This window comes from Sciurus vulgaris, assembly GCF_902686455.1.
Source record: "Sciurus vulgaris genome assembly, chromosome: 3".
Classification (NCBI taxonomy): Eukaryota; Metazoa; Chordata; class Mammalia; order Rodentia; family Sciuridae; genus Sciurus; species Sciurus vulgaris.
In genome coordinates, this window is record NC_136463.1 from 186556990 (window position 1) to 186575019 (window position 18030).

General features: G+C 39.9%; 1 protein-coding gene across 5 annotated transcripts in view; it reads left to right on the plus strand.

Moving 5' to 3' along the window:
• LRRFIP1 (LRR binding FLII interacting protein 1) overlaps positions 1–4437 on the plus strand; it is a 125797-nt gene extending 121360 nt beyond the window's left edge. Inside the window, exons 23-26 of one of the 5 annotated variants that reach the window (XM_079133894.1) lie at positions 340–457; positions 1104–1183; positions 2153–2257; positions 3597–4437. In XM_079133894.1, the coding sequence (XP_078990020.1) occupies positions 340–457; positions 1104–1183; positions 2153–2257; positions 3597–3707 (414 nt within the window). In that variant the 3' untranslated portion in view covers positions 3708–4437. The remainder of the gene's footprint in view (positions 1–339; positions 458–1103; positions 1184–2152; positions 2258–3596) is intronic. The other 4 variants (XM_079133895.1, XM_079133897.1, XM_079133896.1 and 1 more) reach the window with 4 other exon arrangements.
• The last annotated feature ends 13593 nt before the right edge of the window (positions 4438–18030 follow it).

An 18030-nucleotide genomic window follows, 5' to 3' on the forward strand; every position in this document is an offset into this window, starting at 1 on the left:
CCTTTCCCATTCATTGTATGCCTACTATTTTCTGATAAGAGCACTGATTGGAAAAGGTCTTTATGTACTTACTGGAGTTGGTCTTGATGGAAGGGAGAGTCCGTCTGGCTGGTGGAGTACAGGGTGGATGGCTGGCCTCTGCCACTGTTCTCTCCTGCTCGGTCACGTCACCCTGTCTCCTGGCACCAGGTGCGCTACCTCCAGGTTGTGGCCCACTGAGCTTCTGGGGGCTGCTTTTCACTTTGTGTGCTGCTTCCCTTCTCACAGGCTACAGATTCAGCTTTTCAAGTTTCCTTTGGAATAGAGAAATTAACATATTGTACTGGTGGGTGTTTTCAGATTAAGAAACTCAAAGGGCAACTGGAAGGAAGACAGAAGAATGGCAAGCTAGACAGTCTGCGACCTGAAGATGCCGTCTTGGAAAACGGGACAGACGTGCACATCATGGATCTGCAGAGTAAATGCCAACTCTTGTGCAGAATGCACCCTTGAACACGTGCCATCTTTAAGCTGTCGTGGCAGAGAATGCCCAGTATCCCTCACATCCCCCCGGCCCAGAAGCCCCTAAATACAGAGGCACAAAGGCATTTCTTGGTGGGCAGAGCAAGGGCATTTCCCTCCACGTCTGTGGAGTAGAGCTCGTGGTGCCCACGAGCACTGATAAGGACCACGTGTGCTCTGCAGGGCTCGGCGGTCTTTAACCTGCCAATTACATGGAAAGACTGAGAGGTTTTTTTATGCCACTAAACGAGAAACAGGCTTAAGGGAGACAGAGCATGCCCGTCCTGCTAACCCCTTCGAGGGAGACAGAGCATGCCCATCCTGCTTACCCCTTCCCGACTCCCTCAGTGTCTTCTTGGCTCAGAGGTGGCAGTCACCTGGCGTCCCCTAGCCTCGTCAAGCAAGGGGCACAGAGGCACTCCCCCGGCCTGGGTCCACACCACGCCTTCTCCAGTCCTGGGCGCTGATGTAGTGTGGAGCCAGAGACCAGGACTTTTTTTGCATGATGGTTTTAAAGTAAGGGCTTGGTTCCCAGGAACTATTGTTGAAATGTTTTCAAAGCCCAAGAGCATAACGATTTTTCCTTCTCTTTCAACCCTTAGGGGATGCCAACAGACAGATCAGCGACCTCAAATTTAAACTTGCAAAGTCTGAGCAAGAGATAACTGCATTAGAACAAAATGTACGTGAGCACTTCGGAAGCAGCCAGGGGCCTTTAAGCTGATGATTAATGGAAGTTTTGTTTGCTAAAAATAACTCCTGAAAGGCTGAGGACCAAACAGATTTTTAGAACCAAAAATGGTCCCAATATGGACAAGTGAAGGCAGCAAAGTCTCTCAGGTATTTCCTGGAGAGAGAGCAAGTGCAAGGAAAGATCATTAGGATTTAGGCTGTTACACGGATCCTTTGGAAACACCAGGCAGTTGTAGAAAACAGCTAATGTGGAGTTTTTTAACTTTGCTCCTTTAAAAATAATTCAGCTAACTAAACACACTTCATGCTGTTCCTCTGCCTTTCTCTGCTAGACACGGCAGTTCTCCCTAGTGTCTAACTTGGGGTACTCCCACCTTCAGATGATGGGCCCAAAGACAATCTGTGTCCTGTCCAAGGATTAGGACAAAACAGGCACTTTCCCCCTGCACTGCAGGCACATACCAGGGTTTTTTGTTTATTTTTTGTTTATTTGTTTTGTTTGAGTTTGTATAGAAACTCAAATGGAGCAGCATACCCAGAATGTGCCACTTGATGGAGCGTGTTTTGACAGGCATGCAGCATACCTGGCAGGCGTTCACCGCCTTTGCCACCCAGGGGCTCCTGCATTCTTGCTCTGTCCTCTCCCACCTGCCATCCCTGGGGAGGTCCCTGGAGCCAGGTGCTGGCGGGACCTTTGCTCTGCCTCGGCCTGTGGCTCTCCAGCAGGATGGAAGCCCAAGCAGCAGCACCTGTGAGCAGAGAAGGCCCTGCCAGGTCAGAACCGGGACCTGTTTGAGCAGCTGCCTTGCTAGCCCAGACCCCAGCTGTATCTCCGTCACTCACAGGGTGTAGTCTTCATTTCATTAAATCACTCCCTTTGATCCTGAGCATTATAAAGCTAATAGAAGGAAAAAACAAGCCTGTTGAATTATGCGGATGGCTTTTCCCTCCCTTTCAGGTAATAAGGTTAGAGAGCCAAGTGTCACGTTATAAATCGGCCGCTGAAAATGCAGAAAAAATAGAAGATGAACTTAAGGCAGAAAAACGGAAACTACAAAGAGAGGTAAATTTCCCAGACTATCTTAGGGAGGAGTGGTGTGGCCGTCTTCTGGTTGAGTCATGGAGGACTTACTTGGGTTACATCTGCCCTGGGCTGTGCATGGCCAGCTGTCCTCATGTGCTGTCATCCTAACAAAGGCGATGGCAGTGCAGCCAGCCAGGACCAGGACCTTGCCAGCCCTACTGTCCAACCATCCATCTTGAGCATCTACCACAGGACCCATCCATAAATGTCAAGTTAATTAGTGAGAAAAAGGAGCTGCCAGGCCGCTTCTGCCTACATATTTTGAGTCACATGGAGCAAGCCTGGGCAGGGGACCCGAACAGACATGGCAGGAGCAGAGGCCAGTAGTGTCTCAAGTACCCAGAGAGGCTGAACTGCCCACAGGCTACCTGCTGTGCTGCCACACGTTCTTTAAAAGCTACCCAGTTTTTACCTTCCTGAAGACACTTGGCACAGCTGTTCATCCAGCCAACATTCACAGCATCTGCGGAGCACCAGTCTGCATGTCGGGTGCAGCATCCTTGTAAATTGTGTCTTATTTCTTTAAATGTTCCAAGCGTGGCTGTGCTTTCCACTTGATGCAGGCTCAGTCTCTGGGCATCTCTGGCTGTTGGCTGCTTCTGTGATCACCCTCGGGGCCTTGCCCTTCCTGTGTGGTGTTTGTGAAGCTATGCTTGATTTTCATTTGCAGGAATGCCCCAGGTCAGACTAGGGGACACTTCCCACAAGAGGGGTCCCTTCTGCCCCTGCTGGGGAGGTTGGTGGGGGGTTGGTTCTGTCCCAGGACCCTTGCCACCCTGCTTAAGGGATCTGAGCAGGAAGCAGAGCCTGGGACTGTGCTCTGATGGCCCACATCTCCATGTCCACGTGACCCTGCCACTTTCTCCCTGGGGCATCTGCCCTCTGTTCTATTCCTGCTGGTCTTCCTGCTCAGACCAGGTTCTGAGTCACAACCAGTGTGGCTCTTGCCTTTCTGCATTGGTCTCTGGCTGCAAAGACCTTGCTCCTGATTGCCCCAAGCCATGAGGGTCTCCTCCTCCAAGGCCTGGTCTCCTCTGGTTTGTATTTGTTTACCTTGCTTCCCTGTGTGAGACCATCAGGACCCCCAGTGGTGCCATCTGGGTTCTCGTCTCAGAGGAGGAAATTTCCTGGCTACTCATGATGCCAGAACCATGGCCTTGAACCACCTTTTAAGTTAAGATGCACACAGACACATAGGCATTTTCAGGATTTCAGTCAGTAGCTGTGTTTCTCTGAAGGCCTGGAATTCTGGCCACGCGGTATCGGGTTTGGAGAAGCAGGTCCCTCCGAGCTCACTGACTCTCCTCCCTGTTTTTAGCTTCGCTCTGCATTGGATAAAACAGAAGAGCTTGAGGTGAGCAATGGCCACCTGGTGAAGCGTCTGGAAAAGATGAAAGCAAACAGGAGCGCACTCTTGTCCCAGCAGTGAGCACTGGCTCTGCGTGGCCCACCGCTGGCTGGCAGTGTGGAGCGTGGCTTTGTGGACTTTCCTCTGTACTGCCTGGGAGCGCTGCTTCTCACCTGCCTCTGACAGAAGGGAGCCCCAGCAGCCACCAGATGCCTCTGTCTGCAGATGCCTGACCCAAGCTGGTCCAACAGGGGGAAGCTGCAGGTCTCTGCCAAGCACATTGGGCCTCTCGGGAGCTCCAGATCTGACACGCAGCAGCCTCAGTGCCGCTCACAGTGGTGATCAAAGTCAGGGCTTGAGGTGGGACTTGAGTTTTCTTTTCATGTGTCTTGCTGAATGAAGATTAAGGGGACGTTACAGCATTGGGACTTTTTTCCATGGCAGAACCTACAATTTGAGCGACTTCAGTAGTGTCTCTTAGTCTACGCTTTTCATACACAAAACACTGTGGAACCACAAGCCATTACCAGGCAAAACTCTGGCTAGAGACAAGGGGATGGTCTGGACGTAAGTGACCTTAAGAAGACTCTTCACAGCGTCAGGTGAAGCTTTGCTAAGGGGTTTTTGCATCAGTTCAGTCATGAGGATACTTTTTTCCAGGGTAATCAGGCAATAGCTTCACTGAAAATGACAGCTTTTCATTTGCATTATTTAATCCTTATATTTGGAATTGAAGTTGTTAACTTCTTTTTAAGAATGTGCTGTTAGGAAAATAAAAATTCAAATGTTAAAAGACTTGAGCTATGTGGTTTTCATTTTTTCTCACTGAAAAAGAAAATCCTTAACTGATTTCATATTTGTTATTCTGTGTATTTGTGGTTAGATTTATCCTTTTAAGCATAGCAAATCAACTCTTTTTCTTTTCCTGTTTAAAAACATGACATAGTCATACAGTCAGTGCACCTGGGATAAAAACTAAATGGGAGCAGCAGGAAGCCAGAGTAAAGACAGCCACTATATCATCAAGGGCAAAAGCCGGGTCAGCTTGTCTGCTTACTGATTCCTAGTTGCTCTTTGCACACACCGCGTCTCCCGTGTGATCGGTTACATGGACCAGCTTTTTGCGATACTAAGTGCAAACCAAGGCAGTGTCATTCCAGACCACGCCTAGCATTAGCACTTGGAAGGGGCTGGAGTGAGCGCGTGAGTTCAGGGTGAGTGACACGCCCAGTGCTGTGCTGGGCACCAACCAGGGCTGTCCTCCAAGCACTGCTCGATCTGGGATAGGTAAGACTGCATCTCATTGGACACCAGATGAATGTGTCTCCTTGTGCAGAGGATATTTGCTGCCACCCACTGGGGACAGACAAGCTTCAGGGTGCTGGGGTAAGGGCTACCTGGCAAGGAGGAACCCACAGGCCAGACGGGCAAGCACACTTGGGTAGAGGGTGGGCATACCAAGTGACATGCATTGTACACCCCTGAGAACAAGATGGAGGAAGGAAACGTGGCCAGGGTCGCTCCAAGACTCTCTCCAGACCCTCTCTAAGTTTTCTTCCACGACATCTTAACACCAACACATTTAGCCAAAGACCTGCAGAGCCACACGTAGTGCCGAGTGACAAACTCTCGTGGCAGCTCCCCTGTTGCTGATGCTTCTCCTGTTTTCACTCACTTTCCATGAAACCCCGTGAGGTGGACACTTCATTTTCCAGAAGGGGAAACTGAACCCCCAGCAGGTGAGCTGTCCTAAAACCTCAGCTAGCAAGTAGAGCTGCAAAGAGGTGTCCCAGAGGCGTTGCACCTGCTCAGGGAAGATGGTGTCCTAACCAGACCGCCACAGACCTGGGTGGTGAGTATGGAACTAGAAGCACGAGAAGCCCTGCACCCACGCTGACTACACCCGGGAGGTTCCACACCGCACCTAGTGTGGGAGGCAGCAGAAATGGGGCGGTTCTTCAGGTCTATGTTTATGCCCCCCAGCCTTCTGGGCACCACCACCACCAGGGGCCTGTTGGCACCCACAAGCTCTGCCTTCTGAAGACAGTGCTGTGTCTGACAGGCTCTGAATAAACCCGGGGTGCTAAGTTCTCCCCGCTTGAGCGACCCCCAGCTGCCAGCATGGTGACCACAGGGAAAGCTCACATCTTCCTGGCCAGTGTCTGCCAGGATGGAGTTTTATAGCTACTAACAGGGGTAGTTCCTCATCCACCATCATTTTGCCATGTGTAGCTCTAAGGCAATGGGATTTAATATTTCCATGGCAGAAATTTCATGTGCACTCACTATCTTTTAAAAAATCTAGGTCTAATTTTTTTCTGATACCATTAAAAATTATTATTCCATCCTCTTATGGACCATATGGGCAGTCTTGAGCTAATATAAAAAGAGAAGCTCTCTTTATAATGTTATACCAAACATTAAAAAAATAAGAGGTAGAAAAATTGCCCTGAGTACCAAGAATTAGCATAGCTGAGATTCAGCAAAGTAAAACATGGGAGAATAACAATATGTGAGTGTATTAACATTGCAGCAGTAAGGGCATGTGTGTGAACCAAGGTGAGAGTACCTGATTCAGATCAGCTAGTCTCATCTCAAAAGACAGACTCCCAGCAGCAACAACAGGACTGCTGAGTCAGGGAGATGCGATTGCCAGCAGAATTTGTGTGTGTGTGTGTGTGTGTGTGTGTGTGTGTGTGTATGTGAGATTGTTTTACACTAAACATCATCTAGTTGTATATGTGTGTATTTCCACAATTTGATTAATAATTGTGGAAATTTTCTGGAAGATGGCCTTTCTGAACTTTATTAAAATTAACTATTGATTAAGTACTTATTCAAGATCAAGGACATAGTGGTTTTATTCCAGTGGTGAAGCAAGCAATAAACCTGTAGGTAGTAAGTGAATAAGACATGAACAACCTGTTCAATGAAATAATATCAGAAAATTACCCAAACCTGAAAATTGAAATGGAAAATCAAATACAAGAGGCTTACAGAAGACTAGGTGCACAAAATTACAACATATCCACACCAAGACACATTATAATGAAAATACCTCACATACAAAATAAAGATAGGATTTTAAAGGCTGCGAGAAAAAAGCGTCAGATTACATATAAGGGGAAACCAATACAGATATCAGCAGATTTCTCAGCCCAGACTCTAAAAGATAGAAGGGCCTGGAACAATATATTTCAAGTTCTGAAAGAACACAGATGCCAACCAAGAATCCTATACCCGCAAAACTAACCTTCAGATTTGACAATGAAATAAAATCTTTCCACAATAAACAAAAGTTAAAAGAATTTAAAAATAGAAAACCTGCCCTACAGAACATTCTCAGCAAAATATTTCGTGAGGAGGAAGTGAAAAATAACAATAAAAGTCAGCAAAGGGAGGAACTACCCTAAAGGAAAAGCCAATCGAAGAAGAAACCAAGTCAAGTTAAAAAACAAAAATAAGCCAAAATGACCAGGAATACAAATCATATCACCATAATAACCCTGAATGTCAATGGCCTAAACCCAATAACCAAAAGACATAGATTGGCAGAATGGATTAAAAAGAAGGACCCAACAATATGTTGCCTTCAAGAGACTCATCTCATAGAAAAAGACATCCAGACTAAAGGTGAAAGGATTGGGAAAAACATACCATGCACATGGACCCAGTAAAAAAGCAAGGGTCTCCATCCTCATATCAGATTAAGTGGACTTCAAACCTACGTTAGTCAGAAGGGATAAAGAAGGACATTTCATACTACTTAAGGGAAGCATAAAACAGCAAGATATAACAATTTTAAATATTTTTGCCCCAAACAATGGAGCATCTATGTATATCAAACAAACCCTTCCAATTTTAAGAATCAAATAGACCAAAACACATTAATAGTGGGGGACTTTAACACACCGCTCTGACCACTGGATAGATCCTCTAAACAAAAACTGAACAAAGAAACTATAAAACTAAATAATACAATCAATGATATAGACTTAATGGATATTTACAGAGTATTTCATCCATCATCAAGTGAATATACTTTCTTCTCAGCAGCTCATGGATCCTTCTCCAAAATCCTTCTCCAAATGGCATATGCTATGCCACAAAGAAGCCATTAGTAAATACAAAAAAATAGAGTTCCTACCCTGTATCCTATAAGACCATAGTGGAATGCAATTAGAAATGAACGATAAAATAACAAACAAAAACTACTCCTACACCTGGAGACTAAATAATATGCTACTGAATGATGCAATGATAACAGAAGACATCAGGGAAGAAATAAAAAAATTCTTAGAGGTAAATGAGAACAATGACACAACATATCAAAATCTCTGAGACACTCTGAAAACAGTACTAAGAGGAAAGTTCATTGCATTGAGCTCATACATTAAAAAAATAAAAAGTCAACAACTAAATGACCTAACATTACATCTCAAAGCCCTAGAAAAAGAAGAACAGATCAACACCAAAAATAGTAGAAGACAGAAAATAATTAAAATCAGAGCAGAAATCAATGAAATTGAAACAAGAGAAACAATTCAAAAAATTTGACAAAACAAAAAGTTGTCTTTGAAAAAGTAAACAAAATTGATAAACCCCCTAGCCACACTAACAAAGAGAAGGAGAGAGAAAACTCAAATTACTAGAATTCGTGATGAAAAAGGAAATATCACAACAGACACCACTGAAATACATAACATAATTAGAAGCTACTTTGAAAATCTATACTCTGACAAAATAGAAAATACTGAAGACATTAACAAATTTTTAGAGACATGATCCTCCCAAACTGAATCAGGAAGATGTACACAATCTAAACAGATCAATTTCAAGCACCAAAATAGAAGAAGCCATCAAAAGCCTATGAACCAAGAAAAGCCCAGGACCAGATGGATTCTCAGCCAAATTCTACAAGACCTTTAAAGAAGAACTGATACCAATACTCCTCAAAGTATTCCAGGAAATAGAAAAGGAGGGAACCCTTCCAAATTCATTCTATGAGGCTAGTATCACTCTGATACCAAAACCAGACAAAGACACATCAAGGAAAGAAAACTTTAGAACGATATCCCTGATGAACATAGATACAAAGATCCTTAACAAAATACTGGCAAATCGCATACAAAAATATATTTAAAAGAGTGACCACGATCAAGTGGGGTTTATCCCAGAGATGCAAGGTTGGTTCAACATCTGGAAATCAATAAATGTAATTCATCATCACATCAATAGACTTAAGAACCACATGATTATTTCAGAAGATGCTGAGAAAGCATTTGATAAAATACAGCACCCCTTCATGCTTAAAACACTAGAAGAAGTAGGAATAGTAGGACATACCTCAACATTGTAAAAGCTATCTATGCTAAGTCCATGGCCAACATCAATCTTAATGGAGAAAATCTGAAAGCATTCCCTCGAAAAACTGGAACAAGACAGGGATGCCCTCTTTCACCACTTCTATTCAACATCGTCCTTGAAACACTTGCCAGAGCAATTAGACAGAACAAAGAAATTAAAGGGATACAAATAGGAAAAAAAAGAACTAAAGCTGTCACTATGTGCTGATGACACGATCCAGTATTTAGAAGATCCAAAAACCCCACTAGAAAACTTCTAGAACTAATAAATGAATTCAGCAAAGTAGCAGGATATAAAATCAATATGCATAAATATAATGCATTTCTATTCATAAGTGATGAATCCTCTGAAAGAGAAATTAGGAAAACCTCTCCATTCACAGTATCCTCAAAAAAAAAAAAATATTTGGGAATTAATCTAACAAAAGAGGTGAAAGACCTCTACAATGAAAACTACAGAACATTAAAGAAGAAATTGAAGAAAACCTTTGAAGACGGAAAGATCTCCCATGTTCTTGGATAGGCAGAATTAACATTGTCAAAATGTCCATTCTACCAAAGGCACTATACAGAGTCAATGCAATTCCAATTAAAATCCCAATGACGTTCCTTATAGAAATAGAGAAAGCAATCATGAACTTCATCTGGAAGAATGAGACCTTGAATAGCCAAAACAATCCTGAGTAGAAAAAGTAAAACAGGAGGTATCACAATACCAGACACTAAATATACTATAGAGCAATAGTAACAAAAACAGCATGGTATTGGCACCAAAATAGACAGACAGACCAATGGTACAGAATAGAAGACAAAGAGACAAAACCACATGAATACAGTCACCTCATACTAGACAAAGGAGCCAAAAATATACAATGGAGAAAGATAGCTTGTTCAACAAATGGTACTGGCAAAACTGGAAATCCATATGCAGTAAAATGTAATTAAACCTCTATCTCTCACCCTACAGAAAACTCAACTCAAAATGGATCAAAGACATAGGAATTAGACCAGAGACCCTGCACCTAATAGAAGACAAAGTAGGCCCGAATCTTCATCATGTTGGCTTAGGATCAGACTTCCTCAACAAGACTCCCAAAGCACAAGAAATCAAAGCAAGAATCAATAAATGGGATGGACTCAAACTAAAAAGCTTTTTCTCAGCAAAGGATATAATCAATAATGTGAAGAGAGAGCCTACAGAATGGGAGAAAATCTTTTCCACACGCACTTCAGATAGAGATCTTATCTCCAAAATTTATAAAGAACTTACAAATCTTTACACCAAAAATACAAAGAACCCAATCAATAAATGGGCCAAGGAACTGGACACTTTACAGAAGAAGACACACAGGCAATTAATAAATATATGAAAAAGTGTTCAACATCTCTAGTAATTAGAGAAATGCAAATTAAAACAACTCTAAGATTTAATCTTACTCCAATTAGAAGGGATATTATCAAGAACACAAACAATTGTTGGCGTGGATGTGGGGGAAAAGGCACACTTTTACATTGCTGGTGGAGTTGCAAATTGGTGCAGCCACTCTGGAAAGCAGTATGGAGAATCCTCAGAAAACTTGGAATGGACCCACCATTTGACCCAGCTATCCCACTCCTCAGTTTATAACCCAAAGGACTTAAAATCAGCACATTACAGAGATACAGACACATCAATGTTTATAGCAACTCAGTTCACAATAGCTAGATTGTGGAACCAACCTAGATGCCCTTCAACAGATGAATGGATAAAGAAACTCGGGTATATATACACAATGGAATACTGTTCAGTCATAAAGAATAATAATATTATGGCATTTGCAAATAAATGGATGGAATTGGAGAATATCATGCTAAGTGAAATAAGCCAAGCCCAAAAAAACAAAGGTTGAATGTTTTCCCTGATAAGTGGAGAATGATATATAATGGGGGTGGGTGGGGAGTGAGAGAAGAATGGGGGGACTTTGGATTATGTAAAGGGAAATGAGAGGGAGGGGATGTGAAAAATGGTGGAGTCAGACAGACATCATTATCCGATGTACATGTATGATTGCACAAATGGTATGAATCTACATCGTGTACAACCATAGAAACGAAATGATGTACCCCATTTGTGTACAATGAATCAAAATGCAGTCTGTGAAAAATTAAAAAAATAAATAAATATAAATAAATAAATTGAATACCAAAAAAATCACTTTCCTTCAATAATTGCATCCATAAAACAGGTTCATCATTTTTGGAAGAATTGATTTGATCTTAAAGTAAAAGTATATTAGTTTCAAAACTACATCAAAGTTACATCTCTTTCAACTCTTTTGTTGATTCAGGATGATTAATATCAAATTCAAAAAGTTATGGCAGGGGCTGGGGAGATAGCTCAGTCGGTACAGTGCTTGCCTTGCAAGCACAAGGCCCTGGGTTCAATCCCCAGCACCAAAAAAAAAAAAAAAAAAAAAGTTATGGCATAGGCTGCTGTTGTGGCTCAGTGGTAGAGTGCTTGCCTAGTATGTGTGAGTACTGGGTTCATTCCTCAGCAGTACATAAAAATAAATAAAATAAAGCCATAAAGTATAATAATATTTTAAAAGTTATGGCATAAATTGCAAAGGAATTCTATGAATTTATCACTGTCAAAAAAGTTCTGAAAATTTTTTTCTTTTAGTTTTTGCAACTAATTACATAACCCTATTAAGTTTAACTAAACTCTTAAATATAGATTCCTATGTTTAAATCATTATTATTGATGGACACAGTGATGTACACCTGTAATCCCACCAGCTTGAGAGGCTGACGCAGGAGGACTGCAAGTTTGAGTTTAGCATCAGTAACCTACCAAGGCCCTAAGCAACTTAGTGAGATCCTATCTCAAAATAAAAAATAAAAAGGGCGGGGGGTGTGGCTCAGGGGTTAAATGCCCCTGAGTTCAATCTCTGATACAAGAAAAAAATCATTATTATTGATTTATAATTTGAAAAGTTTGCATTTCCATATAAACCCTGTACATATTTAGATGGATCACATACAAACTTCCTGAAGCTTCAAATTTAACTCATTCATATGTAATGTAGCATCAGAGAGAAAACATAAATCACACTGCCAATTTTTTACTTAATTATTGAATATTTAGCAAGCATTCTTCTTGCTTCAAGAAAATCTTGAACTGAAGTTAACAAAGTAAATTTTTGTAAAACTCTTTTGTAGCAGAATCAATAAGAATTGGCATAGAACAAAGATCATTCATAAATTGATTATTTACAGCATTTGCATTTGTATTCTAATGATGTAATGACTATATCCATGACTTTTTTATAGACTGCTTCAGAAAACAGCACAAATATTTTCAGCATGTATCATATAGTAAAAGAAGCACTGCAGATTCTTCAGTCTCTTCTTCCAAAATGTCAGAAAATATGGGATTTTTATCCTACATGTCCACAGTGCTTTTTCATATTTAATTTTGTATCTAACAGAAATTCTTCTTTGATAGTTGTAGAAAATATTAAAACATCTACACCATAAGTTCATTTTTTCAGGCCAATTTAATTGACTTTTTTTTTTTTTTTTTTTTTGTGGTGCTGGGGATTTGAATCCAAGCACTCTACCAACTGAGCTATATCCCCAGCCCTTAATTGGCATTTCTTTGTGCATTTTGAAAGCTCTTTGAAACAAAATGTATCCAAAGCATCATTTGGGTTCTTTCTTAACTCAATGGATTCATTTAAAACTAAGAAGTACTTATAATTTTTTAAAAATTGAATCAATTGATCTTTGGTATTGCTGAAAAGTTTTTGTCTTATATAAGCAACTGTTGTTGGCAAACTGAAGGTTTTTCCCTGTGAAACATCTTTTATTCTTTCCCTTGTAAATAACAAATTTCTACTATTGATATAATATCTTTTATAATCTTTTCACCTGAAAATCACTTTCTTTTTTGCACAAGGATCCATGCTATTTAATTGTTGGTCAAAGTTACAAAGTCAGATCCTATGAAACAAAGAATTTTTTGTTGTACTTCAGTTTTGAACTCAGATGACTAATTTTGCCATTTCTATTTGGATTGTTGAGAAGAAACTTCTTATGGATTCACTGTGTTATTTATTGCTCTTTGACAAACCAACACCAAACTTAGCAGCTTAAAACAACAGTATTCACTAACTCAAGAGATTTCTATGGGCCAGGAATCTGGGGGTGATATAGCTGAGTGGGTCTGGCTCAGGGGCTCTCCTTAAACTGTCAACCAGGTAAAGCCATCAGGAGGCCCACCTGGATCTGAAAAATCTTTTCCAAGCTCATTCATATGGGCATTTCCTGGCCTCACTTCCTATTGACAGCTATCTGGAGGCCTCAGTTACTCAGCACATGGACCTCTCCAGGGGCTGCTCAGGACCTGGCAGCTTGGTCCATCCAGAGGAGAGATCTGGAAGAGACAGAGACAAGCTGGTGTCGTAACCCACACAGCATCAACAAAGGATCTCAAGAGGAGGTGACTAGAGATGGGGGGAAAACACATACAAAAAATACAGAGGCATTTTTCAAGTAAAGCTGGGGTGAGGTGGGACACTACACTCTGATGAAGGAACAGTGACCCAGAAGTAGCTCCACAAGTTTATTATTTAGGGTCTCATAATTAGGAAGTTAAGCTCTAGGGGCATTGTAAATTGTTCAAGGCTTATGAACTATCAAGAGGCTTCTTTGTACACTAAAAATGTACAGAGCTATAAACATTTTTGCAGCTATTCTGCTGCAAACTGTTGGTGTCAGAGCCGAGAGTCAACCCTGATAAGATCCTCACCTTTGGCAAGGAATGTTTCCCAGCTTGGCTTTTGCTAACACCACAGGATCAGCCAATGACCAGGGGCTCATCCACTCTCTACATCTCCCCCTTTTTAAATTTTTTAACTGCAACTGATGCATGTCTACTTGGAAGTATGGAAACTTGAATTGGATGAGCTTGCAGCTGACTGTGAGAAAATGCAGAATTAAAAGTAAGGAGATAAGCCCTGTGAGATACCATGCAGTATGTTTGAGCATATCCCAAGGATTGAAACCATTTAGGTCACTTAACAGCATTTCTTAACAGCAGGAGATAACATAAGAATCTTGCTTTTTTGCATAGCTTGGATGTAACAGTATAATTGTAAAAGATCTAAACTAACATTCTTATGATTCCAAATACCTAATAGATGCATCTTTTATCTTTTTCCAACCCCACTGGGAGCTATTATATAAAATAGGTATTACACAAATAAATCAATAAGCAACATGGCACTGTAATTTTTGTCTGACCTTAGGACTCTGTATCTGATCACCTAAACTCTGGTACTGAACTTAGCTTCAAGTTTGTTATCAATAGTCCCGTTTTCAGAGAGCTCTTGAAGTATTTTGTTCCAAACTGTTGGTGATGGGGAGTGCTATCTACCCATTTCCCTCCTTGTATTTTTAATTCTTTAAAATTTATTATTTTTATAATCGGCTACCTGTCCTTTGTCCTGGTTTCATTTTCCCCTTACTCCTATAAGAGGAAATGGGTGATGACCACTTTGGATGCTTCCCGGTGAGAGGGGGCAACATGAGCAAGCAGTTTGGGTTTCCCTTTTAGGAATGTTCCAGGTTGGTTGAGGGGTCCGTGGTAAAAATCTGGTTTAGAAATAACAGGTTGTAAAGTCAACTTGGAGGTGAGTGTGCCTAAGAGAGAAACCAGAAGACATGAGAACTGGAATGAGATTAATACAAAATAAATGTTGCACCATCATGAATATCATGCTGGTGATAGGAACCACTAATTTTCATCAGAAGGCACAAGAACTAAGAAGCTGTTCCCATGACAAGGCTGGTGATGACATGGCCTCTATTTGGGAATGTAAATTCTTAAGAATATTAGTTACTTTGCCAGAGTTATCATGAATGTAAACACAAAATGTAGTTTTTATAATGTCACAGATGCTACCATAAGCTGTAGTTAAGATCTAATGTTATCTGACTTTTGTAAAATACTTATTTCTTGGTATAACTTCTGTGTTTAGTAGAGATCCCTTTATTTCTTTCACTTAGGGCTAGATAATCATAGCAACACAGATTAAGTCTGCCTATATAGGAGGTTAGGAAGATTTGTAGGCCTTAAATTGACTAAAACATGTTTTTGGCTCTGATAATCTTTTTTGATAGTTATGAGTCTCTCCTGTCTAAGAATCCTTTTTTTATAGCCTCCAGCTTTATTTACTCGTGGTGGGGCTGACACAAGCGTACCTCTTAAGTTACATTAACAGAACTATTGTCAGAGCTGGGGATGTGATAGAGCACAGTGATAGAGCACTTGCCTAGCACATGTGAGGCACTGGGTTTGATTCTCAGCACCACATATAAATAATAATAATAAAAAAGGTCCATCAACATTTTAAAAAATATTTTAAAAAAGAACTATTGTTTTTTCCTTTTAAATGCCCAGGTATGACTGTAATTTTGTTGTGACTAGTTTTGCTAGGTGTTTAAGACCACACTGGTCAGTCGACCTGGTTCCTATCTGTTGTGAAGAATCAGTTGAGTATTCCCAGGGGCTCGTTCTTGGGAACTTGTGAGCAGTCTCTCAGCTCCTCCACTGCCACCTGCCAGGACAGGTCTGGAACTTGCTGGTCATGTGGCTTTTCCAGAAAGCATCAGGAATATTTTCCTCTCCAACGACCCTCCTTTTAGCAGCATGTGCACAGGTCACTTTTCGTTCTCCACTGATCCCCTGACTGGGAGGGAATGTGGCCCAGAGTTGCAAAGCCCTCAGAGATGTCCCCTTGTTCCCAGTTCAAGAGGGTAATAGCCAAATGTTGGCTATTTTTTCTTGGTCTTTTATCTTTAGTTTGGGTTTTAAACATCCAGCAAGTCAGTTTTACCAGTCTTAAAGTAGGAGTACTGGGGTTCTTACTTTAATTATAACTTTACAGTCATTCACCTTTACCATTTGATTGGAGTCAGTATTAGTACTGGAAAGTCTTCCTACATCCTGCTTGTTGTATAGGTGACAGCCTATTATTTCAAATTAACTCAGGTTATTTTAGTAGAAGTTGTACTTTTCTGTAAGGCACTACCAAAAAATAGTTATAAAGTTTATAAGTAAAAAATGAAATTAATAAGAGTAAAAACATTTTTAGTTCATATAGTAGTTATGAACCAAGAAACGTAACTTGTAAAATTTTAAATCTTTACTTCAAACTTCAGTTTGAAGAACACCATCTTGGTAAAATGCTCTTCTAAACCTTATATTTTAAAAGATTTGTATATTTGGAAGATATGGAAACATATAGTATACAAAGAAAACAGTAACAGCCCCATAATTGCACTGGTGTTCTTATATTAATCAACTTTAGCTTTAAGAAAAATTTAGAATCTGTAGTGTAGTATTCTAAAATAACAATTGTTTAACCAGAGTTGTACAAACCCTAATTTCTTTAAGACTAGTTTCTCTAAATAATAAAACTTAACAGACACAAGAAATTATCTTAATATATAAGAGTAGATTAATGTTTTAAGAAATCCTTGTTACTTCTTCACTTAGAGGATTAAACTTTGGTTTATATCAGTACATTAATATTTGATCTTTAAAAAAAAGCCTTAAGTAATTTTAACTGATTGTGTTAATTATATATAATGAAGGTTACATAACCTTCATTCACACACAAGGTTTTTTTGTTGATTTTAATTTTTTGTTTTGTTTTTGATACTGAGGATTGAACTCAGGGGCACCTGACCACTGAGCCACATCCCCAAACTTATTTTGTATTTTATTTAGAGACAGGGTCTCACTGAGTTGCTTAGTGCCTTTCCATTGTTGAGGTTGGCTTTGAATTCAAGATCCTCCTGTCTCAGCCTCCCAAGCCACTGGGATTACAGGTGTGCACCACCTTGCCCTCCATAAGTTTTTTGAGACTTGCCCTCCATAAACCTTCTGTAACTTACTTTATCACATAAAAGACTTTTATATCCAGAAACATTTCTGTTTTTCTTCTACTTTTCATATTAAAATATATTTTTATACCTGGAACTCGCTTATGGCTCCTTTTTAGCTGTCAATCCCTTTTTAAATTTACATTTTGAAACATCGTTATGTAATTTTCAAATTTAGACAAATTACTCCATCTGAATAAGATGAAATACTTTGTGCACTAAAACCTTTTGTGCATTTTGTATATAAAATTATACCTGATAGAATTTTAATTCTTAGTAACCTTGTTTTTAGTGAAGACACAGAAACAAAGCAATCGCAAAACTTTTCTATTTACCAATGTATGAAAACACATTTAATGTTTAAATATATTGCCTTATGGAATTTAAGAAGTCAAGAGTACTTGATTTTAACTATAGCAGTTGATGTTTCATCACTCTAACATTGTAAATTAATCAAATTTTTAAAAAATGTAACAAACATTTATGAGCATTGATCCCAATTATGTTAAATCTAATTTACTCATTTTTAATTGAAAAAAACAGGCTATTAGATAAGTATAGTTAAAAGTATTAGCCATCTTTTCCCTGCTGAAGGAAAATATTAGAAGCAATAGATATTACATTTTAGACATTTTATAGAAACCAACACTTTATAAATTGTCTGACTACCTAGAAAAAAACTTGTTAGTAAATTTAAAGACATCTTTACTCTCATTTGTTTAATTTAACTTGAACCTTTTTTTAGTCACATTAAATAAAAGATATTTGAGTCTGTTTTTATTTAAATTTATAAGCGTTCATTTATCTATGTCAATTTTGATACCATGTACATGATATATGGACACAAACACATATGTAGACACAACAATACAATACACAGGTGTGCGCACATACATAAAACAGGACAGGAAACAATGATCTTGTAGGTTTTTTCTTGTAGGTAGATCTCCACAGGTAGAAGGCAACCCTACAGATGTTTAAAGCCTCTATTAAATTTGACCAATTAGAAATCAAAATAGAGCCTATCAGACTTTTACATCATTACTTAAATTTAGAGCAGGCCTGCACAGTTGGAAATGCCAGGTAGAAAGTCCTACAGTCATGTT